Source organism: Acipenser ruthenus, chromosome 27 (genome assembly GCF_902713425.1).
Source record: "Acipenser ruthenus chromosome 27, fAciRut3.2 maternal haplotype, whole genome shotgun sequence".
Classification (NCBI taxonomy): domain Eukaryota; kingdom Metazoa; phylum Chordata; class Actinopteri; order Acipenseriformes; family Acipenseridae; genus Acipenser; species Acipenser ruthenus.
Genome location: NC_081215.1, coordinates 6799139 through 6825161, shown reverse-complemented (window position 1 = coordinate 6825161; position 26023 = coordinate 6799139). Strand labels below are relative to the sequence as shown.

Sequence of the window (26023 nt, the reverse complement as noted above, 5' to 3'; positions counted from 1 at the left end):
CTTTTCACAGCTTCTTTGCTTTATTCTATGACATACCAAAGGCATGCAAGTATACATGATAAAATAGCTTTTAATTTCATCACTTTTTAGGAGGAATGAAGCATTATTTCAATGAGCTGTAAGGGTACCAACAAATTTGAGCACGTCTGTATATATATATATATATATAATATATATCTATATCTATATATATCTATATCTATATAGATATCTGTATATCTATATATATATATATATATATATATATATATATATATATATATACATATATATACAGTACTGTGCAAAAGTTTTAGGCAGGTGTGAAAAAATGCTATAAAGTAAGAATGCTTTCAAAAATAGACATGTTAATAGATTATATTTATCAATTAACTAAATGCAAAGTGAGTGAACGGAAGAAAAATCTAAATCAAATCCATATTTGGTGTGACCACCCTTTGCCTTCAAAACAGCATCAATTCTTCTAGGTACACTTGCACAAAGTCAGGGATTTCGTAGGCATATAGTCAGGTGTATGATTAAACAATTATACCAAACAGGTGCTAATGATCAGCAATTCAATATGTAGGTTGAAACACAATCATTAACTGAAAGGAACAGCCAAACTCAGCTAACAAGGTGAGGTTGCTGAAGACAGTTTACTGTCAAAAGTCATACACCATGGCAAGACTGAGCACAGCAACAAGACACAAGGTAGTTATACTGCATCAGCAAGGTCTCTCCCAGGCAGAAATTTCAAGGCAGACAGGGGTTTCCAGATGTGCTGTCCAAGCTCTTTTGAAGAAGCACAAAGAAACGGGCAACGTTGAGGACCGTAGACGCAGTGGTCGGCCAAGGAAACTTACTGCAGCAGATGAAAGACACATCATGCTTACTTCCCTTCGCAATCGGAAGATGTCCAGCAGTGCCATCAGCTCAGAATTGGCAGAAAACAGTGGGACCCTGGTACACCCATCTACTGTCCGGAGAAGTCTGGTCAGAAGTGGCCTTCATGGAAGACTTGCGGCCAAAAAGCCATACCTCCGACGTGGAAACAAGGCCAAGCGACTCAACTATGCACGAAAACACAGGAACTGGGGTGCAGAAAAATGGCAGCAGGTGCTCTGGACTGATGAGTCAAAATTTGAAATATTTGGCTGTAGCAGAAGGCAGTTTGTTCGCCGAAGGGCTGGAGAGCGGTACACGAATGAGTGTCTGCAGGCAACAGTGAAGCATGGTGGAGGTTCCTTGCAAGTTTGGGGCTGCATTTCTGCAAATGGAGTTGGGGATTTGGTCAGAATTAATGGTCTCCTCAATGCTGAGAAGTACAGGCAGATACTTATCCGTCATGCAATACCATCAGGGAGGCATCTGATTTGCCCCAAATTTATTCTACAGCATGACAACGACCCCAAACATACAGCGAAAGTCATTAAGAACTATCTTCAGCGTAAAGAAGAACAAGGAGTCCTGGAAGTGATGGTATGGCCCAAACAGAGCCCTGATCTCAACATCATCGAGTCTGTCTGGGATTACATGAAGAGAGAGAAGCAACTGAGGCTGCCTAAATCCACAGAAGAACTGTGGTTAGTTCTCCAAGATGTTTGGGCCAACCTACCTGCCGAGTTCCTTCAAAAACTGTGTGCAAGTGTACCTAGAAGAATTGATGCTGTTTTGAAGGCAAAGGGTGGTCACACCAAATATTGATTTGATGTAGATTTTTCTTCTGTTCACTCACTTTGCATTTTGTTAATTGATAAATATAAACTATTAACATGTCTATTTTTGAAAGCATTCTTACTTTACTGCATTTTTTCACACCTGCCTAAAACTTTTGCACAGTACTGTGTGTATGTATGTATGTATGTGTATGTGTGTGTGTGTATATATATATATATATATATATATATATAATCTATCTATATCTCCAAAATATAGATTATAGCGTAACAACAGGATAGCTTAATCAATCAGACTGTGGAGTCTGTATCATCTGATCCTAAACCGGCGAACTGAACCTTCATCACTGATGATGCAAGCAATTGTCTGAATCATTAATGCACAGAGAAACTACTTCAAGGCAGTTTTTTCTATTCACGTGAGCCGCGATATTTCCTCTCAGGCATTATTTGCGCGTGATTTTTAAAACCGGAAATTAATGGTGAAATTTGACACCAAAGTATTTTATATTAGCCTAAAATGTAAACTCTTTGTGAAGGAATAAATCCTTAAATAACTATACTGGTTTGTACTAATTGTTTACCAGCTGACTCTTTTCTCTTTTGTTTCTCTGAAGTAAATTTTGCATGCAAAAGGCTTTCAAGAAGGCATTGTAGAGGAGTAGTGCTAAAACCAGAAACCATTGTCCCTGTCTCCTTGAGTAAATTATAAAACAATTTCTTGTTTCTCTAAACAATTTCTCCCCCCCCCTCCCCCCCCCCCCCCACACCCTCAGGAAAGCTTGGAATGGGTGGAATGTCTCCCTGCCCTGATTGGAGGGTAGATTCTAAGCACTGCAAGGACAGAAAGATTAAACTGCCGCCTCTGAGTCCTACGCTGACTTCCTAAGGGATTTAGGGGTCGAGTCAAAACATCAGTGCTTGATGAAAAGTGTCAGTGCCCCCCCTCCCCCTTAAATCTAGCACCAGCTCGCACAGACAGGTTCAAATAATATTCTTTGGCCAGCTTTGGTAAATATAACATAGATTACATGCTGTTGCTGTTACATCATTTACAATGTACAAGGGAGCGAAGGTGCAGCCCCAATCAAATTCCTGACAGGGCTGGTAATATACTATAATTAGGGCTTCTGATTTCGGTTTATATCCAATAAGCACCAGAAAAGCACTGGAAATGGTTACGCAATTCATGTTGACTTCACCCCTTTCCCCGTGAAGTAAGTAAATAAATAAAATAACCTACAAAAAAAAAACATTCCCAGTGCAGCTGGAGAATGTCCCTCCTTCCTGACTTGTATCTCGCATTGATTCATTCTGAATACTTTAAACCCACCCCGGCTCCTGAGTGCAGGAATGGCAGCAAATTCCTACATTTCTATTGGAGGATTGTTCTTGCTCGTGAGAATTAAAGCTATATTACAGTTCGATAGGGAGTATTTAAACGCTTGTGGAATTTAATACAGAACTGCAAATTGTGGCCGAAATGTAAAAAAAAATCCTAAACACACAAAACCCCCAGAAAAATGTGCCCGTGACCATAAGGATTTCACTGTGGAAGACTGTAAAGGTGTGTATTTGTATGGCTTAATAAAATGTATGCATGACAAGTTTCTAGACTGTAATGCATGTTGGTGTCACATATAATGCAATGCAAATACTTTGCCACCCTCAAAAAGACATTTTCATGTGTAATGTTGTGCTGATTTTTGTGTTCGGCACAAGGAAGCGGGTCTATTTACATAAGTGTCATAGCTTTTCTACAACAACTCCAAAATAAAAAAAAAAACTTTGTAGCAGTGTGTAACCTTAAAATAGGTCTGGGATCACGTGGGGTCCCATTTTAATCTTATTTGACAATTGTAAGCTTGTCAGGTGTCACATGTAATCCAGTTACAGAGAAGCTGGTTTAAAATAGAGAGGAGGTGTCTGTGTTGCGCTGTGCACTGAAGCACAAAGTGAAGCATTGTACACTGAAGCCTGTGCAACACTGATATGCTTCCCCCCCCCCCCCCCCCCCTCAAGGAAAGCCCTTATAAAGCTGTGGCGAGGATAGCTGTGCCATAATTACAATATAATCCAAGTAGTTAATGGAAAAAAAATACTATTACAATATTTGATTTATGTTGCCAGTAAACCTTGGATATTTCTAGACACTGCCTTTAGAAATAGGCAGCTTTCCAGAAACACGAGGGAGTACCGTATGAAATCACGTTATACATTTCTAAAAAGAGCTGTAATTACATGGTGTAAAATAATGGGAGCATTTAAACTGGAAACACTTGAGAAAAGCCTGTAAAGAGATTAGGTGCCGCTGAGACTTTAATGCAGTACACCTGGCCAATGCTCTCCCAGTGATACGGGAAAGGAGGAACATGTTTTTATAGGGATTTCACAGCTACCTCCTGTTCAAAGGCAAAAAGATGCATTTTAATGAAGTATTTTTTTGTGTGGAAGTCGGGTCTTTCAGAAAAGAAAAAGCTGACAAATACATCTACGGCGGACGTCTGAAAATCTCATATGTTGAGTTATGCAGTTTTTTTTCCTCTGAACCTATCCAAGTTGCTAGTATAATGATAAATGCACGAGTCATCAGGTGTACGAGCAGATACAGTGTGTACAATTCCTCCAGAGTAGAGTACATTGAGGCCAGTAGCTATAGATACTATGTTTCCTTGTTTTTAAGGTCCTGATTCTACATTTTTAAAAGTTTGAGTTTGACTTGAATTGGTCGCTGGGCTCGACAGCAGGCTGCTGTTGCTGTGCAGTCAGTTGACTCTTCATGGCCTTTATTTTAATAAACTGCAGTGTGTTGTTATCACAGGGTAACAAGATTAGGATCCCAATGAAAGAGAACAGCAGAGTTCGTTTGTCACATAATACTACATGAAAGAGCTTCCCCTCATCAAATGATTATTTTCTATGAATATCTTTCAGAAAGTTTATTTTTTCAAGTGAGTCATGGTCCAAAACAAGGCCTTGTTGACTACAGAAAAACATTCTCAAACACCAGGGGACTATGCTTTCAAAGGGATTACTCCTGTCTCTTTTTTTAAAGAGGTAAAACACCTGTTCATTTTACAAAACTAAAACCATGCTATGAAATCTATAACTAAGTTATATATTTCTTCAAGTCCTCTTAAGCACTCTCGATGTGTTTTGTATCTCGTTTCTTAGCATTAATGGCCTCGCCTGCGTAATACAACGTGTTGTCTAAGTAAAAACAGCACTTGCTGTTATATCTACTGTAGTTTGAAAATCCCCTTCAGTTTGCCACTTCAACCCACCTGCAAATCTGAAGCATTTGCTGTACATGACTGTGGAAGGAGTGTTTGAGAGTAAGTAGAGGGTTTCCCAAACATATAGAGTTGTACGTCCCCACGAGTTGCTACAATCGTTTAAATAGCGTACCTGTCATTTTTAATTTAATTTGCAAAATGGTTGCTCTTGTGCACTGGGGTTTGAGAGCTATCCTCTAAATCTCTGTAGGTCAGGAAGGTTAAAAAACAAAACAAAACAAAAAAACATAACAAGTGGGCTGGCTTTTCTGTTCTGTACCACATCATGGATCTGCTGTGTTACTTGTTTGACAATGTGGGCAGTAATCCTTACACTATCAGTGCACTAGAGCGGACATTTTCAAAAGAGCTGTGAAACAGACTTTAAAGTTATAAGTGTAAGAAGTTGTCAGGATGTTAACAATGAAAAGAAAAAATACAGGTATGTTATTTAAACAGTTGTAGCAACACGTGGGGACGTGTAACGCTATATTTTTCGGAACCCCGCTACTTACTCTTTAAAACTGTGTCATTATAATGCTCTGAAAAAGGTCTGCTGACTGAAAACATTTGAGTAGCCAGATCTTAGTGAATTTTGTTTTGTGTGGGGTAAAAAATAGAAAACTGGAGCTCAGTTATTTAGCTAGACATGTCAAGTCATATATTCTTCTGTAGCTGTCATTGTAAGTGTAGTTTTTATGTGCGCTCATTCACTTCAGGGACTTTTTGAATAAACGGAGAGACGAACATGATGCAGCCTGTCTCGCAGGGGCCTGTTACTTTTGAAGCGTCGGTAGAGGATGTTGAAATAGCTGTGGAGTGATGTAAAGCATGAATGACTCCATGAGTATATGATGAGTGCGAGTGACTTCCCCTGAATGGATATCGAGCCACAGACACTTAACGCGGTACGTTATTCATCAGCTTTTTCTGTTCTTTGCTTTCTAATGTTCTTTTAGTTTTGAATGGTTTTCTGGCACAGCAGGCTGTTGCACTAAGCTCACATACTTCTAAAGACCTGAGTTTTGAATCTGGATCAAGTGACATACAGATATATCGTTTTGGATCAGGTCCACCCAACAATGCTGCTCTTGTACCCTGATGCTGATGGCTACTGCATCTCTTGGGACAATCCTTTAGTTTAAAGAGCTGCTGGGTTATAATTGGAACTGTGGCTCATCAGTGCAGGACAGGGTATAATGAATGGCGACCTGGCTTATTATCCTGGGTCGTATTGCTCTGCTTCAAATCATCCACGTGCTTCTCCAATGATGCACACATTTTCCTTACAGATGGATTAGAGCTTGTTTGTACCCAACACCCCATAGAGGCTCTGGGGACAGGCTGTAGAAAAAACACTGACATTTTGATCTACTTGAGTTGTATTTCTTATTTAAAAAGTAAATAGCTTTGAATTGTAATCACACTATTTGTGGTGTTTGCAATCATTCTGATTGGTTCTGGGTTCTTTTGTTCCCTCATGGATTTTTCTCTAAATCTGCCTCTACCTGGCTTTGAGCTTGCTGTGTCAGGGCCGACGATTTTTTAAGCTACTTATTTAAAATAATTCTGTTTTGCGTTGCTTTAGGGGTTTTAAGATTTGTGAAAATAATAAATGAGGGTAGGTGGCCGTATTCAGTGTTGAATTTCTGTCTTTTTTTTTTTTTTTGTGTCAGCAAGGAATGAGGAACAGGGAGCAAGTGTGTATTCATATCTGTTCATACATGTTGATTGAGTCGCTGTTGCTTTAAAAGGGGAATGTAAGTGTTGCCATGACGACTGTTGTCAGGGGTAGCTAGGAGGAAGTTCACATTTTATGAGGAAGTAGAAACAGGTATTTGACATCTGTAAGCTTCTAACCTTTATAGAAGTGATTCCTAACGGATCAGTAAGCAAACAAACCTACCGATCGATAAGGTTACTGTTCCAGCCCAGACTTCAGTGTGATACATGCTGAGGTTAGAGAACTACAACTGGACCAGAACAGAAGCCTTTTAGTCTGGTCTCTTGGAGCCTGTGTTCCAGACATACTGGACTTGGTTTATAGTGGAGGCTGGTGTATGTACTGTACACATACCTGTCTCACACTTCAGCAGTACAAATTATTAAATGTATCATAATAGTGGGGTGTGGAGGCTGTCTTAATGCCACATTTTTACAAATATCTAGAGTGAATCGGGGGGGGGGGGGTAAAAGGAAACACTTTTTGTCTCTCTGTTATACTACGTTGGTACTAGAGAATAGCTTATCACATTATTACAACACTATTAAAGTTGAAAAATATCCCAGAACTAAGAAAGGCCTGACTTTACCCTGTGAATTAATTACAAAACAAAGCATGCCATACAGTTGTTCCGAGTAAAAAAAAAAAAATATATATATCTTTTGTGCATTTCAGGTAAAAACATAAAGTAGACAATGTATATATTTTTAATCTGGTCATTGTTGAATCAATGGTTTTGGTTCTTGGTCAATGGTACTTTGAGAGAGGCAAAAACAGAGGCTATTGTGACCTATATGCAATTAACTGATTTACTTTAAATGTAATAGGAATCAAGTTCGTGCCTGAGCTGATTCATTTTTTTTTTTTAATTCCAAATTCAAAAAGAGAATCAGCTCGGTATTCTGTGACCTTGACCTGGAGGTCAAAAGTCAAAGGGGTCCCACAATCCTTGTATATGCCTTAATCTACCTGTGTGACAATAACCTTCAAAACCACACTTTGTGGGCTGCAGACCCGAATGAACAATTAAAAAAAAAAAAAAAAAAAAACTTAAATAGGATGAACATACATTATTGATGAGGTTTTAGTGGCTCAGGAGCTGGAGTCGGAGCTAGAGCCGGAGCAGCTAAAAGCAGCAGTGTGGAGCTGCACCAGAGCGGCTCTGGAGCTGGAGCAGGGGGTCTCATCAGCTCTGGAGCCAGCCTGGAGCTGGAGCAGGGGGTCTCATCAGCTCCGCAGCCAGCCTGGAGCTGGAGCAGGGGGTCTCATCGGCTCTGGAGCTGGAGCAGGGGGTCTCATTGGCTCTGGAGCTGGAGCAGGGGGTGTCATCGGCTCTGGAGCTGGAGCAGGGGGTGTCATCGGCTCTGGAGCTGGAGCAGGAGGTCTCATTGGCTCTGGAGCTGGAGCAGGGGGTGTCATCGGCTCTGGAGCTGGAGCAAGAGGTCTCATTGGCTCTGGAGCTGGAGCAGGAAGTCTCATCGGCTCTGGTGCTGGAGCAGGGGGTCTCATCGGCTCTGGAGCTGGAGCAGGGGGTCTCATTGGCTCTGGAGCTGGAGCAGGAGGTCTCATTGGCTCTGGAGCTGGAGCAGGAGGTCTCATCGGCTCTGGTGCTGGAGCAGGGGGTCTCATTGGCTCCAGAGCCAGCCTGGAGCTGGAGCTGAGCTATTGAGCCACTCCGTTACCGGAGCTAGCAAAGCTGGAGCACGGCCAACCTTAATGTAGATTTAAGGAACTTAAGTGTACATGGCAGCTGAAACTGTTTACAAAACAAATAGTAATACTAATTATATTATAGGAAGAGAAGCTTATCTGCGTTGGACTATGGACAGGGTGAATAATGCAATCTTTCCAGCCTAAAAACAAGAAGTTAAAGAGGGTTTTAATTGAAGTTTATAAAATCAGAAACGGTATAGAGAAGGCTAACCCAAGTCAAATGTAATAAAGAGATATATATAATAAAGGGATATAAGCTTTCTGTCTGTCTTTGAGTGCATACAAATTACATTTTTATATTTTTCTGTATCACTTATTCAATTGATGAAACTTGTTAAGCACTTTTTTTTTAAAGAGAGTTTCTGAATGTCGGGTTATATGAAGGCATACACAGCACGTACCTGACTGTCATAATCCAAACTGTCAAGCTTAAAGCTTGCGTGGTGAGCCACACCGACTATTTTACTTCAAACCACAGTGGATGTTTTTTTTTTGTAGTTTAAGACTGACTAGAATACTACTGCAGCGTACATTGTGGGTTCATTCAGTCTAAAACTAGAGGGGCTGGTACAGTGTAAAAAAATAGAAACACCTGCCATATTACTGTCAACAGTATTACTGTCAAAAGTAGTTTAGTTCGTCTTTACTGTGTATGATTCCCAAGAAGTGTGCACACTAGTGGATAATAGTTAAATATTCCATCACAAATACAGGTATTCATGTGACAAAAACAAAAAAAATGTATGTATAGATTATTATTATTATTATTATTATTATTATTATTATTATTATTATTATCACAGACGAGTAGCCTTGGAGATGTGTTGGTTCCAACTTGCGTGTTATGTAAATTGTGTGTCAAGGTAAAAAGTGCTTATATTGTGGGGAAGCATATTAGCGATACACTGTGTGCTGAGCCTGTAGGTGATTCATTGTGCACTGAAGCTGTGTAGCACTGATATATTTCCCCGCAATCAGCCTTGAGGAGTCTTTTCAGAAGCAAGTGTTGCAGGAATACTTTAGCAAGCCTGAGCTGAAATAACAATAGAGAATCGCACACAAGACACACAGGAGGATACTTAACAGGAAGTCAATGAAATATCAACATGCAGGGACTGGTTATTTGTCTTTAACAGCAGAACCGGGAGAGGCTAAACAGAGTTACCAACAACAGGTGGCGCTAAAGAATTAGCCACCTCAGTTAAAGGCACGGCAATCATTTAGTCAAGGCTGATTACACTGTATGAGCGTTGCACAGAGAGGACACTTGCTCCAACATGTAACCCAGAACTCAAGGCAGACCCCCCGCCCCAGGGAACAGAAACTGTACAAGAAGAATTAATTTTATTAAACGTCAGCAGAGAGCCAGCTGGGATCTGACAGGAAGCATTTCTAAAGCACGTAGACACAGGCCCACATATTTTCAGACAAGAAAAGCTTGGAGTAACCAGTTCCATTTTTTTGTGAAGGGAGTTACATTATTACAACAGCCTTCACAGTGTGGAGGGAGTTCCTGTATATAGCACCTGGGTGTTAAAGTTTCCAGCTAGCTGTTTCTGCTCTCCTGTGGTGGATAGTTCCATTTGAAAATCTGCTATTCTCACAGCAGGAGTTGCCATGACATTTGATCACCAGTAGCAACTTGTCAGGGGAATTTGAACAAGGGTAAAAAAAAAATAATCTTGAAACATGATACCAGGAAGGCAGTGTTGTGTGCTTTTCTTAGCCCCTCTGTTGATATCACCCCCACACGCAATCCCTTTAAGATAAAACCTTGCTCCAGTAAATCGTCTGTTTCAGTCATGATAACTGGTGTGCATATCTACATCTGATCAGTCCGAATGCTCTACTTACTGCATCCGTGCCCTCTGCTGGTGGGGAGTGGTATTGTCTCCATATCTGTTTTCTCTATGACTTACTGTGGAATTGGTCTTGCAAAGCAGGATCCTTCTTGTCCGCACATCATTTTGTGCAGCAGAACCCCAGTAACCCCTTTGGAATGGTAACAGCAGCACATTGCATTGCTGTTGTCACAGAGTGTGCTTGCATTGCAATTCCTCCTGCAGCTTCCCTTTGTAATGCCTGCTATTGACAATAAAAATATGAAAATGTGTTGATAGCACTTGAACAGGTAACTTCAAGCTGGACGTTACTGGGATGAGAGAATCATTAATACAGCTGGAATGCAGTGGATCAAAGGGGAAATCCCATCCGAAACATAGCAGGCTAATCACTGTCACAGGCCATCTGCCTCTCGTAATCCTCTGTAATCACGCCCACACACTGACACTTTATCAGGGACACGCATCACCCCTGTAGAAGCTGCTAGATGGGGCCGACACTTACTACTGTAGAGACAGTTTGGGCTGATCTAGCTTGTGTCACTTCTGTCTATGACAGGCAACAAGAACTGAAGAGAAGAGGATGTGTCTGCCATTTTTAAACTGCGTCATCTTTTAACATGTACTGTATCACATCTAATGCTAAAGAAAAAAACATGGACCTTTTGTGTCTTATTAAACTCCTAGTAAAACCAGCAACAAAAGTCTTATTTCCATCCCTGATCCTTTAAATCATTTACTGTAAAGAACACACACAATTAAAGAAATGGCAACTTACAGTAGTCCTCACCGGAGCGTGTGAGCTGTGGTGGGAGCAGTCTGCTCACCCACCCCCCCTCTATCTATCTCTCTCGCTCTGTCTCAGGTACGACGCAGGGAAGGACGGCTTCATTGACCTGATGGAGTTAAAGCTGATGATGGAGAAGCTGGGGGCCCCTCAGACTCACCTGGGCCTGAAGAACATGATCAAGGAGGTGGACGAGGACTTTGATGGGAAGCTCAGCTTCCGGGAGGTAAGGGATCGCAAGACCAAGGCTTTTACAGTTACCAAATACAGAGAATAGCCTACGGACCCAGGCACTGCAGACACCTAGACCTGTACTTCCACTACCGCAAGCCTGTTCTGAATAGCATTCAAGGTTGTTTGTCTTCAAGGATGTATGGTATGCAAAACCACTTCTCTAATTGTGAAAAAAAACTTGGTAAGGACATTCTGTACCATATACAGAATGTACCCTCTTCTGTACCAGTGTCTATGTTTTTCTTTTTTTCTTGTAGGTTCTTATGTATATATCCCCCACGTTTATGTATCCCTGAAGAACTTCTTATTTAATTGTGACTTGGTGAGCACGTACTGTAGTAGGGAGCTGTGCAATTGGTTGACTGCTTTTCTGAGGTTGATTGCCAACCCCTAGTGTCAAGTATTTTATCTTTTCTAATTGGAGGTAATCGTATTGCTTTAACTGGATAAAAAGTTAGCAGTACTTTCTGTACAGCAGTAACGTCTAAAAGCCAGGCGGGATTTCCAGTCCCTCTGTGTTCATGTTCAGTATACAGTGCACAGCCAGTGAGCAGCATTGAGTCCTTCAGCTTGGACAGGGTAAAATCACACAGCAGTCAGCAGGACACAGCTGAGGACTGGGACTTTTCTTGTAAGCTTTGTGTCGCAGTGTATCATGAAGAAATTGGCTAATTGTGCCCCCTTGTGGACAAAATAAAACAGTATTTAAATTGTAGTATATAAAATATCATTTTTTAACATTGGGTTTTTCTTGTTCATCAATTACTAATTCATCTGAAATGTTAATTTCCTTTAGGATCCAGACACACCTTGAATATACAGTGCCGCTTAACAGGCAAATGTTTCAGCAAATGCCTCATCATTTACTATTGAAACGCTTGACCCATTCCATACGCCCACCACTCTCTGTGTGAAACTGCCTCTTACTGTCTGTCCTGAATCTGTCTGCACTGCAGATGTGTGCCGTGGTCCTGGTATCTGTGGTCAGTTTAGCCTGTTTTCCTAGGTAAAGAGATCCGGTCCCCTCAAGCTATCCTTAAGCCCCAGGCTGCTATGGAGGACTGTGTCCAGAGCTGCAATGTTCTTACTGTAGAGGGGAAACCCCAACTGAACACAGTATACTAAGGGTGGCCTCACTAGGGTATCATACAACCTCATCATGACCTCCCTTGAAGTTTATACACCCTGCAACAGCAATGGGCATTAACAGAGATCAGGAATTAACTGCTTTAGAGCTGGATGGAGATGGAATTGGTGGAACAAAGACCTGGGGCCATATTACAAAAGCATCCTCAGTGACATTCTTATCTTATCTTCAGAGATGGCATGTCTGAACTACAAGTTTAGGAGAGTTTACACTTTAACAGCTTCTGTAATCTTGTTTAATTGTGTGTGTCTCTCTCTCTCTCTCCCCCTCTCTCCCTCTCTCTCTCTCTGTCTGTGTCTCTCTCTCTCTCTCTCTCTCCCCCTCTCTCTCTCTCTCAATTCAATTCAATTCAATTCAAAGTGCTTTATTGGCATGACTTATTTTCCACAGTGTTGCCAAAGCAAATACATACATATTGTGAACAGATGCATCTACAGTGCCTTGCGAAAGTATTCGGCCCCCTTGAACTTTGCGACCTTTTGCCACATTTCAGGCTTCAAACATAAAGATATGAAACTGTAATTTTTTGTGAAGAATCAACAACAAGTGGGACACAATCATGAAGTGGAACGAAATTTATTGGATATTTCAAACTTTTTTAACAAATAAAAAACTGAAAAATTGGGCGTGCAAAATTATTCAGCCCCCTTAAGTTAATACTTTGTAGCGCCACCTTTTGCTGCGATTACAGCTGTAAGTCGCTTGGGGTATGTCTCTATCAGTTTTGCACATCGAGAGACTGAAATTTTTGCCCATTCTTCCTTGCAAAACAGCTCGAGCTCAGTGAGGTTGGATGGAGAGCATTTGTGAACAGCAGTTTTCAGTTCTTTCCACAGATTCTCGATTGGATTCAGGTCTGGACTTTGACTTGGCCATTCTAACACCTGGATATGTTTATTTGTGAACCATTCCATTGTAGATTTTGCTTTATGTTTTGGATCATTGTCTTGTTGGAAGACAAATCTCCGTCCCAGTCTCAGGTCTTTTGCAGACTCCATCAGGTTTTCTTCCAGAATGGTCCTGTATTTGGCTCCATCCATCTTCCCATCAATTTTAACCATCTTCCCTGTCCCTGCTGAAGAAAAGCAGGCCCAAACCATGATGCTGCCACCACCATGTTTGACAGTGGGGATGGTGTGTTCAGGGTGATGAGCTGTGTTGCTTTTACGCCAAACATAACGTTTTGCATTGTTGCCAAAAAGTTCGATTTTGGTTTCATCTGACCAGAGCACCTTCTTCCACATGTTTGGTGTGTCTCCCAGGTGGCTTGTGGCAAACTTTTTATGGATATCTTTAAGAAATGGCTTTCTTCTTGCCACTCTTCCATAAAGGCCAGATTTGTGCAGTATACGACTGATTGTTGTCCTATGGACAGAGTCTCCCACCTCAGCTGTAGATCTCTGCAGTTCATCCAGAGTGATCATGGGCCTCTTGGCTGCATCTCTGATCAGTCTTCTCCTTGTATGAGCTGAAAGTTTAGAGGGACGGCCAGGTCTTGGTAGATTTGCAGTGGTCTGATACTCCTTCCATTTCAATATTATCGCTTGCACAGTGCTCCTTGGGATGTTTAAAGCTTGGGAAATCTTTTTGTATCCAAATCCGGCTTTAAACTTCTCCACAACAGTATCTCGGACCTGCCTGGTGTGTTCCTTGTTCTTCATGATGCTCTCTGCGCTTTAAACGGACCTCTGAGACTATCACAGTGCAGGTGCATTTATACGGAGACTTGATTACACACAGGTGGATTCTATTTATCATCATTAGTCATTTAGGTCAACAATGGATCATTCAGAGATCCTCACTGAACTTCTGGAGAGAGTTTGCTGCACTGAAAGTAAAGGGGCTGAATAATTTTGCACGCCCAATTTTTCAGTTTTTTATTTGTTAAAAAAGTTTGAAATATCCAATAAATTTCGTTCCACTTCATGATTGTGTCCCACTTGTTGTTGATTCTTCACAAAAAATTACAGTTTCATATCTTTATGTTTGAAGCCTGAAATGTGGCAAAAGGTCGCAAAGTTCAAGGGGGCCGAATACTTTCGCAAGGCACTGTATATACAAACAAGGAACAATGGTAACAAAGTAATAATAAATAAAATAGAAGATAAATAATAATAATACAGAAATTGAAATATTGAAATAATGATATTGAAACTATTAAATTGTGCCGTCACTGCGTGCCCCTCAGGTTGTGGCAGGTGGCTACATATTTGGCAGCCAGTGGAGCTGTGTGTCCCTCCCCTAGGAGGACAGCAAGTTTCTCTGAGTCTGCCATTTGTCTGAAAAGAGGATATTTTTCTTGTATTTTAATGAAGAATGATTCTCTGATATGGCTGTATTTTATACAGTGTAGGAGAAAGTGCATCTCAGTTTCCACCTCTCCTGTCTCGCAGTGACCACAGAGCCAATCTTCTCTGGGCAGCCAGGTCTGCCTGTGTCTGCCTGTCTCTATGGCCAGGCTGTGGTCACTTAGCCTGTACTTGGTCAGGATCTGTCTCTGCTTCGTATCTCTGACAGTGGAGAGATACTCTGCTAGGCTGTAGTTTCTTTTTAGGGCCCGATAGCAATCAAGTTTATTTTGGGATTTTATTTCTGTGTCCCAGTGTTCCAGATAGGAGTTTTTGGTTTGTTTTATAATTTGGTTTACTCTGATTGGGGGCTGGTAAGCAGTGCTGACCTGAAGCTGGTTGGAGTTAGTATTGGAGGGGGTCAGTGTGATGAGCTTCAAAGCCAGCTGGCATAGGGGACTCTTTTCAGGGCTGAGCTCTTGGGTCTGGAGGGCCTTGTACTGGAGTGAGTCAGGTTCACTTTTTTCAAGGTGCAACCAGAATTTGAGTGCTCTTTTCTTTATATTAATAAGAGCTGGATATCGGCCTAATTCTGCCCTGCATGCGTGGTTTGGTGTATTTCTTTGCACCTGCAGTGTATTCTTGTATAGTTCAGCATGCAGGGTCTCGATTGGGTGTTTGTCCCATTTAGTGTAGTCTTGTTGACTGAGTGGACCCCATACCTCACTTCCATACAGCGCAATGGGCTGGATAACACTGTCAATTAATTTTAGCCAGATTTTGACAGGTATATTGATTTTATAGAATCTCCTTTTGATGGCTCTCTCTCTCTCTCTCTCTCTCTCTCTCTCTCTCTCTACTCCCAGTTCCTGCTGATTTTCCGGAAGGCGGCGGCGGGTGAGCTTCCAGAGGACAGTGGTCTTCACGTGTTGGCGCGACTCTCTGAGATAGACGTCTCCACAGAGGGGGTCAAAGGGGCAAAGACTTTCTTTGAGGCCAAAGTAAGGACCATTGCACTGCTAATCCTGATTCATCATCTTGTTGTCTCCTGCAGTGGATGAAATCCCTTGTGAAGGTGATATAGTGGAGACAGACGTTTGCTGTGCTGCATACAAAAATGCACCAATTTCATCTAAGAGTAACAAATACCACAAATGTGTTTTTCTTCCATCCACTTGAGGAAGTTTAACAGGAATTGTATGTACTGTATTTATTAAGATTCCCTTTGTATGTTGCTGTTCCAGTCTTCACATCCTAGGGACTTTTTAAAGCACCCCTGTGGCTTTAACAGAGCTCAAACGGGGTGGTATTTTCTGAGTGTTGCGGGGGGGCACTTTAATAGTTACACTCTCTGGTGTATCAGCAGTGCTTACAGATGTTTTTTTAGACATGTTTATGAGAGCTCTCTTCCAGCCAAAGCAGAGATTTATACCGTTGACTGAAACAGGGAAAATCTGCCACTGTAGATCATTAAAATGTATGTATTATCCAGCCTTCCTACGACATACTGATCCCCTCCCACCCAACAAAAGTGATGTAGCTTTGAACCCTCTTAAGTCCTAAGCGATACGTATTCATTGTGGTAATGTTCCAATGCTGTCAAGACCCTAGCTGACCTGTGCTGCCCCCTGCAGGTGCATGCCATCACCGAGTCGAACCGCTTCGAGGCAGAGATCCGACAGGAGCAAGAGGAGAAGAAGAAGGAAGCCGAGGACAAGAAGCAGCGCCAAGCAGCCTTCAAAGACCTCAAGTCTGCCTTCAAGTGACGCCGCTCGCACTGTCTTTGTGTTTTTTTTCTCTTAAAATAAATAAATAAATAAATAAAATCAAACGTCAAGGTCCAGGGGGTGGGTCGTGGGCAAGCCAGAAAATCTGCGGGATTTCTTTGGGGGGTGGGGTTGAGAAGGGGAGCTGTGAAAAGGTGTGGCTTTGGGAGCGCTAAATGGGGTTTGTTGTTACACTCTTCTCTTCCTTGTAACTGACAGAGACTTGGACTAAAGATTCTGCACCACGATTTTAAAAAAGGCATACCCAGGTTTGTTTTGGCACGCTTATTGACAGTCCCTGAAAGACCTTAATAAAACTTTTTTTTTTTTACATCTAGCTTTCCTTACAATGTTTTTTATAATGGCTTTTAAGTCGACTCCCTTTTTTCTCACTGGCTTTAGTAACAACGGCCCCCGTACAGAGGCATATTCACTTTTTTTTTAATCTGCTGTTTCCTGGTACCTGATTGCTTTCTGAGCTGTGGACTTTGAAAGGAAATGTGACCTACAGCACAGGAAGTGATTAAGTACCAGGAAAATAAGTGTAACTTTTAATGCAAATCCTAGAACCATGAGATAAAACATTGTAGCACATGAAAATAGGAAGCAATTAAAATTGCCTAGTATTAGGTAAGGAAATAGATTTTAAAACATTTATCATTATTTAGTTTTACAGATAATTTCCATTTTGTTCCTAGAAGTCTGGTGTTGAGAATTAAGGTCGGGGCAATACATAAACTACCTGCACTAATGATTGAATATTATTGTAAAACATGCATGGAACTGAGATACAAAGAAGTTAGAATTCTTGTGTGTTGGTGAAAATATTTCTAATCAGAAACTAAGTAGACAAAATGTTAGTTAGTGCCTTCTGTCTGCGTAGTTTTTTTTACTTAACTTTGTCAGTGTAGTTTGAGAAGGAAAAACTATAAGAAACAGAGTCTGGGCTCAGTCTAGATCCTCAATGTTGATGAAACTGTCTGATGTGTTGCCCCAGCTTTATTGAAAACTCTTTAGTCTGTGTCTCAGTTTCCCTTCAGACCCTGTACCGTATGTACCCCCCCCCCCGGCCTTGCATACTGTCATTTCTGTGATGTCATTTCCTGTGCCTACAGGAGCGCTTTCTGAAAAGCAAACAAAGCGCCAAACATTGCTTCCAGCTGCCTCTGTGGTCACCACGACGACCACTGCTGCAGACAACGCCTAATGCACATACATACAGAACAAAGAGAAATGCAAAAGATTCTAGTGAAATGTAAAATGCCTAAATTCTATTTTTTAATGTGAGGATGGGGGACAAATTAAATAAATACATATATATATATATTGCATGTGTGGTGGTGATTTCTGGGGTGTTTTGCATGACTGATTTCACATGAGGTTCTTGGCTTCACATTCTTCCTTATAATACCAGTTTAGATTAATGCAGTCCTGCAGGTATCCACTTTACCTCTTATTCCAGTATCTCTTTAAGAACGTTGTCTTAATCTTAACCACCTCTGCTCATATTCATAAAGTATGGTAATGTTTAAACCTGTGGTTATTTTTATCCCATATTCGTTTTTCATTATATTAATAATACATTTAAATTTGAAACTCTGCTAACGAAAACACAATACAAGTTGTTAAACAAAGGGAAGGGGTAAAGTATTGCCCTGTCAATATGCAATAACTGTATACATACTTGTATTTGCTTTACCCACATCTAGCTAAAAATTGTGTTTTAGGAGTTGAATTTGTATATATATATTTTATTGCTAGACACGCTTGCATGTGTGTAACTCAATTTAAAAAACAAAAAACACGCTTTTTGAATACTGTGCATAATCTACAGGTAAATCCAAATTAATTTAACATTTTGTTTTGATAGTACTGTGTGAAGCATGAGGGCAAGGCTCAGGCAGAGGTCCTATTACCTTTACCACAGGAAGTTGATGTCCATCATCTGACTCAAAGTAAAAATCAAGTCAGGTTTTAGTTGCAACCTTTTATGTATCTGACCGTTTCTGTCTCTAGTAGCTGGAATGACAGGCAGGGTGGCATGGTGGATAACCAATCTGCTTTGTGATAGAGGAGGACCAACAGTAACTCATTCTAGCAGCTGAATCTGCATGCGACTCCTGTCACCAGCCAGTGACCAGTGAATAAAATTACATTGCTGCTCTTTGTAACTGCAATGGGAATGTGGTTTAAGGGAAATAACTCCCCTTCTGAGCCACTTATCACAAAGAAGACCCTAACTGCTGGGTTCTGGGCCTTGTATTGTGGTAAAGAGTGTAAGGTCTCCATAGGATTTACAATCATTCCAGATACTTTTTTTTTCGACAAAAAGATATTCTGGCATTTTTACCGGCCACTTAAATAAAGCCTGCTATCTAATTTTGCAGTGTGGTGTTCTGCCAATGCTATTGTATTGAAGGTGAGTGTTCTGCCATCTGTAAGCTGTATGCTTAGCAACCAGGGTAAATATCAATATTTTGGCAACTTACAAAACAGCTAAACCAGTTGGGAAACATTTCTAATTTTGCTTTACCATTTAACCATTACTAAAAAAACGCCTCTGTAATATATGTTCGCCTTAGTGTTTTATAGTGTCCATATGCACAGAAATGTTATTGAAGTATGCAAAAATGTCTCTCAAACACAGGGCTTCTCCACATTCAGAATATGTTTGGACATGTATTCATAAAGTTTAAGAAGATATTAAGCAGAATCTCATGCTATAATATCTTGCTTTAGATTAAGAAAGTGAAGGGACGAGTATGGAATATAGAATGGAGGTTTGATATCGGCTTCCTGTCTGGCAAGCAAGCATAAAAACATATCATGGAAAAACAATGACAACATGTAATGTTATTTTGTTTTTAAAATGTTTTTCTAAAGGCATGGACACCATTTAAAAGCCATCAAAATGTAATTTCTGTGCATTCGTTTTATTAATACTGTACTTCACTGGTATTGTGCTGGCTTGGGAATAAAACAACAGCTGATTACAGCCTGTTGATCTTGTGTGTTTAATAAAGCAAATTCTATTTTTCATGACAAATGGTGTTTAATTTTGTAAGGTATATGGACTGTAGTATAGACCAATTTCTGTTGTGTTTTTATCCAAGAGCCTTATCTGTTACTTGGCAACCTCTACAGTTTCTGTCAAGGAAGTCCTCCCACCCAATCACAGTCTGCCATGTTGGCCGTGACCAATCACACGTGGCAGAGTTTGGAACTGGGCACGCCACCAAATGGCTTCCAATTGGGGAAGCAGCAGCTGAAATTGGTTAAACTGACCTTGGCATAGAATAAGTCAACCAAAATGATATCTGTGAACTGTATCTCAATAGATATATTTTGGCATCTCGTTGACATAAGGATACAGTAAAACCATGGCTATCTGTTTTTTGACTGTTGTAAGAAGTGCAATGCTGTTTTCTTTTTACAATGTCTGCAATCATTCTAAGTGGTTCTTGTTTCAAATATTCTGGGTTTTTTTTTATATCATGTTTTTGAATTCAGGAGTTGCACTTCAGTTCTAGGTGTCTTCCATAGACACATTAAATGTAAGCTAGATCAGCACCATCTGTGGCTCTTTTTGCCAGAAAACAAAAATAAATGTGACTGGTCTAGGTTACATGCACCTTAACCTCGACTTTACTTTAATGAAAAGTAAAAAACACAGTAATTTATTGCTAGAAGAACCACTAGAAGATTGCAAAAATCATAAAAAGGAGGCAGATTGAAGCTCAGAAGCTGACATTGTATGCTACTGCTCAAACAATCTTAGATATACATGTATTTGTACAAATACACACTGTTCAAACTTAGCTTGGATAATAGAGGTGGCATTGTATTACAGAATACGTATTGCATAAAAACATGCTTACTGTATCTGAAGTATGATCAAATACATTTGTGGTATATTTCAGCTATATATATATATATATATAGCCGGTATCTTCTCTCCATCTTGATAAATGCATGTTGTTGCTGATGTTTTTTTCCATGTCTTTCCATAGTCTTAATGGGAAATATGTGCCAAATTGTGAGACTCATTCCTAACCCAAGAGTCGTGCATATGGATAGTTCTATTATATGTGGAGTGGGTGTCTGGCTCTTGTTTATTATATAAAAATAAAATATGATACTGCTGAGATTAAAGCCTTTATGTAGATAACAAAGGAGCAAAATATAAAGAGTATTTACTTCAATGATAACTTAAGAGTGCATAAAGGGAACAATGAGCTACCAGTGCTCTTGTGCTATATTCTCCATGTTGTATATTGTCCCATACAGAATTTAAGAAAGTATATAAGATCAGGACTCGATGCATTGTAGGGTTACAGTAAAAGGAGGGATTTTTTATTTGGCTCAAATTCTGTCCAAAGTGTTTTTTTATTTTCAAATTCTTTGTGACTGTGTGTTCCATCATTCCCTGTGTTTCACTCTTCCTGTGCTGTGCTAAAGTCTATATTTTATATGGTGGTTAATGGATCATCTTGTTGTGGGCTTTTTTATTTTATTTAAGAAGTATGAATTATTATAATAATAATAATAATAATAATAATAATAATAATAATAATAATAATAATGGTTACTTGATAATACAAATTTATTTTTCAATTCTTATGGAAAAATGTATAATTATTCTTGTGGTAATAAATAAAAAGCATCTATAATTTAAATCTCTGGCATTTGTGTTTTGAATTTTTGGAGTTATTAAAAGATTTGGGGCCAGTCGTCGTGGCAACCCTGTGTAACGTGACATGTTGACTTGACCAGGAGTTTACCAATAACCTGGCAAAATAAATACAGCCAACAAGTGTGGATGCAACAAACGTGCCTGTATTTACATGAAATTAAAATGGCACACTAGATCTTGCACTAATTACAAGGAGGTTCATTAATAAAATGAAGTGCCAAGATAGAGTCTGTTACACTGCACACGCACAACACAAGCTAGAAACATACGCATCACATTGCATTCAATATCTACCATACTTTATACTCTGAACACTTCAATACTGTACAGCAGCTTACTTACATGCAAACATTCTATTCATTTGGAAACATTCTAATCAGTTGGAAATCAGTTGTATGACTCTTAAATGTTTCCATTGACTCCCATTATATTTTATCCGGGACGGTTCAATGTGGTGATAACAAGCGGAGGGACATTAATAGGAGTGAATTTAGTGGGGTTTGACTCTGGTTGTACTTGTGTATCTAGAGAATCGCTCATCCGGTTGGGTTAAAACATGGTTAGGACATTCTCTGGCAACAGTTACTGTATCAGATATTACGAATATATGGACTTCAGTCATTGCATATTGGTGTTTCAAAGGCTATTGGGGGAGCCTGTCCTTCCTTCTGTATACCATACTTACAAACAGCTGATTTCACGGTATGCATGAGAGCATATATATATATATATATATATATATATATATATATATATATATATATATATATATATATATGTATGGGGGTCCCAAATACTCAAATAGAGAGAGTGGGTGGGGCAAGCACTTGAAGGTGGCATGAAGGCTGTTCAGTCCTGGCACTTAGGATTTCCCAGACAAGCTCAAAGGAAGTCAAGTAAAGGCACATTTAAAAAAAACAAATGATACTAATAACTCAACATTGGAACAATAGACCCCAGAACCGCCGATAATGATTGTGAACGCCATAAAATAGGAAGAGATGTAAAAAGGCAATTAAACTGAGATTTGAACAGGAAAAATACTTTCATATTTTTGTTTTATGGAAAACTATTAAGGTCCTAGGTGAGTACCTATTAAAGGTGGAGGAGAGCAAGACTGGGCGCAACTAAAGAGCTTCAATCCGTCCACTTCAACGCCGGAAGGTGTTCTTCCTCATTCCTCCAGCAGGCTGCAGCACTGAGCTCTGCTGTTGTGTTAACACCTGGACACTCACAGTTTGTAAGTGGAGAACATTTGCTGTCTGTTTTACCATTGAGAGCCCATGTCTCTTAAAAATAAGATCAATGGAACGTATGTGACCAAACCAAGTTGTAGCCCGGACGTATTTCGGCGTGTACACACGGAACCTGTTTGTTTTCAGTATCCCGGATTGGTCTCCTTACGAATCATAGCCGCTGTTGTTTTGTGTTGGTGCTTTGTGTAATAAGTACTTTTTCCATTTTTTTTGTAATTTTGAAAGTATTTTCTGTTACTTTATTTTGGAACAGACAGAATTTATCGGTGTGTTTGTTTTTATACAAAATGAACGTCGATACACCGCAGCCGGTCTCTACCGGAGCTGCAACTTCAAACGCATCTATTTCCAGCAACAGCAGTAATAACAGTGCTAACGATGTAATTATTAATACCAGCAGCAGCACCGCAAACACTGCAGCAAACAGCGGTAAGGAAGCTCTCAGCATCTTATGATTGTGTGTATGTACTGTCTATGCAAATATTGTACTGTGAGTTTAATAAGACACACCTGCGGTTTTTACCTATGTATACACTGGCTAATCAAGCTCATAGTAAAACCTGGAGTGGTTGAAACTGCTTAGGAGTCTTATTGCCAATGGTAATTTTCAGCACTATTGTGTTTTAATATGGGTGATTAATATAATAATGCAAATAGAGTCCTACATATAACTGTATATCTATAGAACCCGAAGTCAACCTTTCTGGCTGTGTAATTAGATTTATTGTGTACTTATTGCTTTAATTTAATATTTACAGCAGTGGCAGGGGGTGTACGTTACTAACACCCTTGTTTTACTCAGTCCTGGCATGAGTTCTAGGTTTGGATTCAGTTTTGTGAACTGACTATCTTTTATTTCAGTTCCTTCCTCGGCTGCTTCTGCTCCTCATTCTGAGGCTTACGTTGCAAACGGGGTCTATGTGCCCGCAGGGATCGCCAATGGAGATGTGAAGCCTGTCCTTTCCACCACCCCCCTGGCAGATTTCTTAATGCAACTGGAGGACTACACACCAACAGTAAGAGCACAGTATTTGTTGACAGGTTTTCTTACCTCTTATAAACATGGATTTCTGTATTTATTTTAGATTTCTGAACTTCTCACTGCGACAGCTTTCCAGTGTTACAGGTGATGTGTTTTTAGTTGGAGTTATTTTTACCTGTAACACACGGAGTGAATAGGGAGAGGATAATCCAGTATTTTCTAATTTAGAGATGTAACACATTATACAATAAGTGTAAATAGTGAAAACATTAGCAGCAACAAAACAATAAGGGATTATTGCTATGCTAATGAGAGGTAACAATGCAACTGTTAAACACTAGTGTTGAGGTTTGGAAGGTTTGATGCAGTACAGATTGAGTATTTTTTTTTTTACATAAATTGGTCTTTTAAGAGGTCTTCTTTCTTGTTTCTGTGTTTTTAGATTCCCGATGCAGTGACAGGATATTATCTTAACCGAGCTGGCTTCCAAGCATCGGATCCCAGAATGTAAGGGGTTAATTTGCTGCCTCAAAGCTGCAAGGATTATTCTCTTTTGTTTTTTTTGTTTTTTTTTGGGCCACTTCTGCATTTTATTCCACACACTGTAAAATGTAACTTGGATACCATGCTACTGATAGCTTTGTCCCCCTACCCCGGATATTGAAAACAAACTTTTAGCTTGTTTTATAAGTATAAATATATGGAGAATTGAACGTAGGGCTGCAATAACTTAAGAATGCACTTGTAACCCCAAGAAATGGCCTTAAGAATTAAAGTCACGACTTTAAAATCTATTGATTTGTCAGCATTAGAAAAGTTAATATTTTTAAAACAGCGTTTTAGAAAAACTGTTGCATCCTGGTGCTGTAGGTCACAGTTTGATTTGGAGCTAGTCCATTGGAGTGTGTTTGAACACTATAGCACGAGAACCAGGATGCAGAAGTGATTAGTTTCCAGGATGCAACAGTAACTTTACCAGTACCATTGTATAAAAAAATATCTGCACATATACAAAAGATCTGCAAGACAAGAATTGGGCACCAGTTATAACTGCTGTGGGTGCTCATTAGAAGAAAGAGATTTCAAAGCCTTGGTTTGCACTCCTTTGAGGGTTAACCCATAATATATATATATATAATTTTAGGTTTTTTGCTTTTTAAATTCAACTGTGGTGGTGGGGGGTATTTAAAGAGGAGGCAGAATAATGGAAGACCTTAAAAAGTCACAAGGAATTCCAGTATATCACAGAGTAAAATCAGGATTGTGGGATACTGCAGCTTTAAATCCTGATCGGTGATCTGTTCATTTGCAGAATCCGGCTGATTTCTCTGGCTGCTCAGAAGTTCATCTCTGACATCGCAAACGATGCCCTGCAGCACTGCAAAATGAAAGGGACAGCTTCGGTCAACTCCAGAAACAAATCCAAGGTATTGTATTTCAGTTGTTTTTATCACAGATCTGCCCAGTTTTATGTCTGTACGTCTAACACACCTCAAAATGCATCTGCTTAGCTAAGTGGCGTAATTTGGAAGAGCGAGATGCTTCCAGTCATTCCAAAGAGAGATCCAGTAAAAACAATTATTCACGCAGTAGCATTGAATCTGAAAAAGTTAAATGGTAGATCTGAAATATATAATGCTGACCCTACTGTTTAAACGTCCTGATTCCTTATCCACTCGCCTATTTTTGGGAATCACTCATCTTGCTTTTCAGAAACTGTGCCTGATTCCTTACAATGGGCTGTCCTTTCATCTCAATGCATTTCTGTTCCAGGATAAGAAATACACTCTGACAATGGAGGACCTCACTCCTGCTCTCACTGAATACGGGATCAACGTCAAGAAGCCTCACTACTTTACATGAGAGACAAGCATCAAGCTTAAAGCCTTGAGGCCTTCCAATCCAGCCTCTGTACCTCTCTTGGTTTAATCGAGAGGATCCCTCCCTTGTATTATTTTTATTATCTCCCGTGTGATGTTATAGAGGCTCCCCTCTCAATCTCGTTCAGTTTGTTTCTATACTGCTTGTAATTAGGTTCAGATGTTTTTTGCAGTGCATCCCATGCGTCATCCCAAGGTGTTTCCACAAACTACATAATAATCACCTTAAGGGCACCTTTTTACAGTTTTACAGAAGAGCAGTGATATTTTGTAATCACGCGAATGATGTAATAAAACTCTTCAATAAGTGATTTTGTTTTGTTTAGTGTTACTTTAAATCCGGCTAAGTAATATAGAGTTAACCCTGGATTGACCTCTCCACAAAGGGAAATTAAAATGAGGAAGGATGCTTGACTTTCTTATAGAGGCAGAGCCAAGGAATTCAATGAAACTGGTCCAACTTTTTTGTCTAAAAGAGCCACTCAAATTACTAGGAGGTTCTTATACGAAGAGTCATACAAAAAAATAGCACTGCTGAGTTTACCAGTGCAATAGCTTACAAGAATATGGAAATGCTAAATGAACAAAGTGTATAGCAGAGATTCAGAAAAGGGCTTAGAGAGGTCCACACCTAATAAAACTCCCCTATTGTCTTTTATTTAAAAATCTTGACATACTGTAATGGTTGGTAAAAGCAGATTCTGTTGATGGATTGTAATACAGTATCCACACTGCTGAAATCATGTGTGATCACCATGTTGACACCACTCTGTATGGATC

General features: G+C 39.9%; 2 protein-coding genes across 2 annotated transcripts in view; both read left to right on the top strand.

Annotated features, from left to right (window-relative positions):
* Positions 1 to 20548, top strand: part of LOC117432390 (EF-hand domain-containing protein D2) — a 40240-nt gene extending 19692 nt beyond the window's left edge. The window contains exons 2-4 of the mRNA XM_034054263.3: positions 11076 to 11223; positions 15533 to 15667; positions 16301 to 20548. Of these exons, the coding sequence (XP_033910154.1) occupies positions 11076 to 11223; positions 15533 to 15667; positions 16301 to 16432 (415 nt within the window). The 3' untranslated portion in view covers positions 16433 to 20548. The remainder of the gene's footprint in view (positions 1 to 11075; positions 11224 to 15532; positions 15668 to 16300) is intronic.
* A 1876-nt stretch (positions 20549 to 22424) lies between these two features.
* Positions 22425 to 25554, top strand: LOC117432159 (transcription initiation factor TFIID subunit 10-like). Its single transcript, XM_034053683.3, has 5 exons — positions 22425 to 22810; positions 23243 to 23397; positions 23806 to 23870; positions 24676 to 24790; positions 25137 to 25554. Exons 1-5 carry the CDS (start codon positions 22669 to 22671, stop codon positions 25224 to 25226), a joined length of 567 nt encoding a protein of 188 aa, XP_033909574.3. The 5' UTR covers positions 22425 to 22668; the 3' UTR covers positions 25227 to 25554.
* The last annotated feature ends 469 nt before the right edge of the window (positions 25555 to 26023 follow it).

What these genes read in the sequence shown, in the direction of transcription:
- LOC117432159 (XM_034053683.3), top strand. Translation starts at nt 22,669, where the DNA reads ATGAACGTCGATACACCGCAGCCGGTCTCTACCGGAGCTGCAACTTCA. An exon ending in AAACACTGCAGCAAACAGCG is followed by an intron (nt 22,811 to 23,242) that starts GTAAGGAAGCTC and finishes CTTTTATTTCAG; the next exon opens with TTCCTTCCTCGGCTGCTTCT. An exon ending in ACTCCAGAAACAAATCCAAG is followed by an intron (nt 24,791 to 25,136) that starts GTATTGTATTTC and finishes TTTCTGTTCCAG; the next exon opens with GATAAGAAATACACTCTGAC.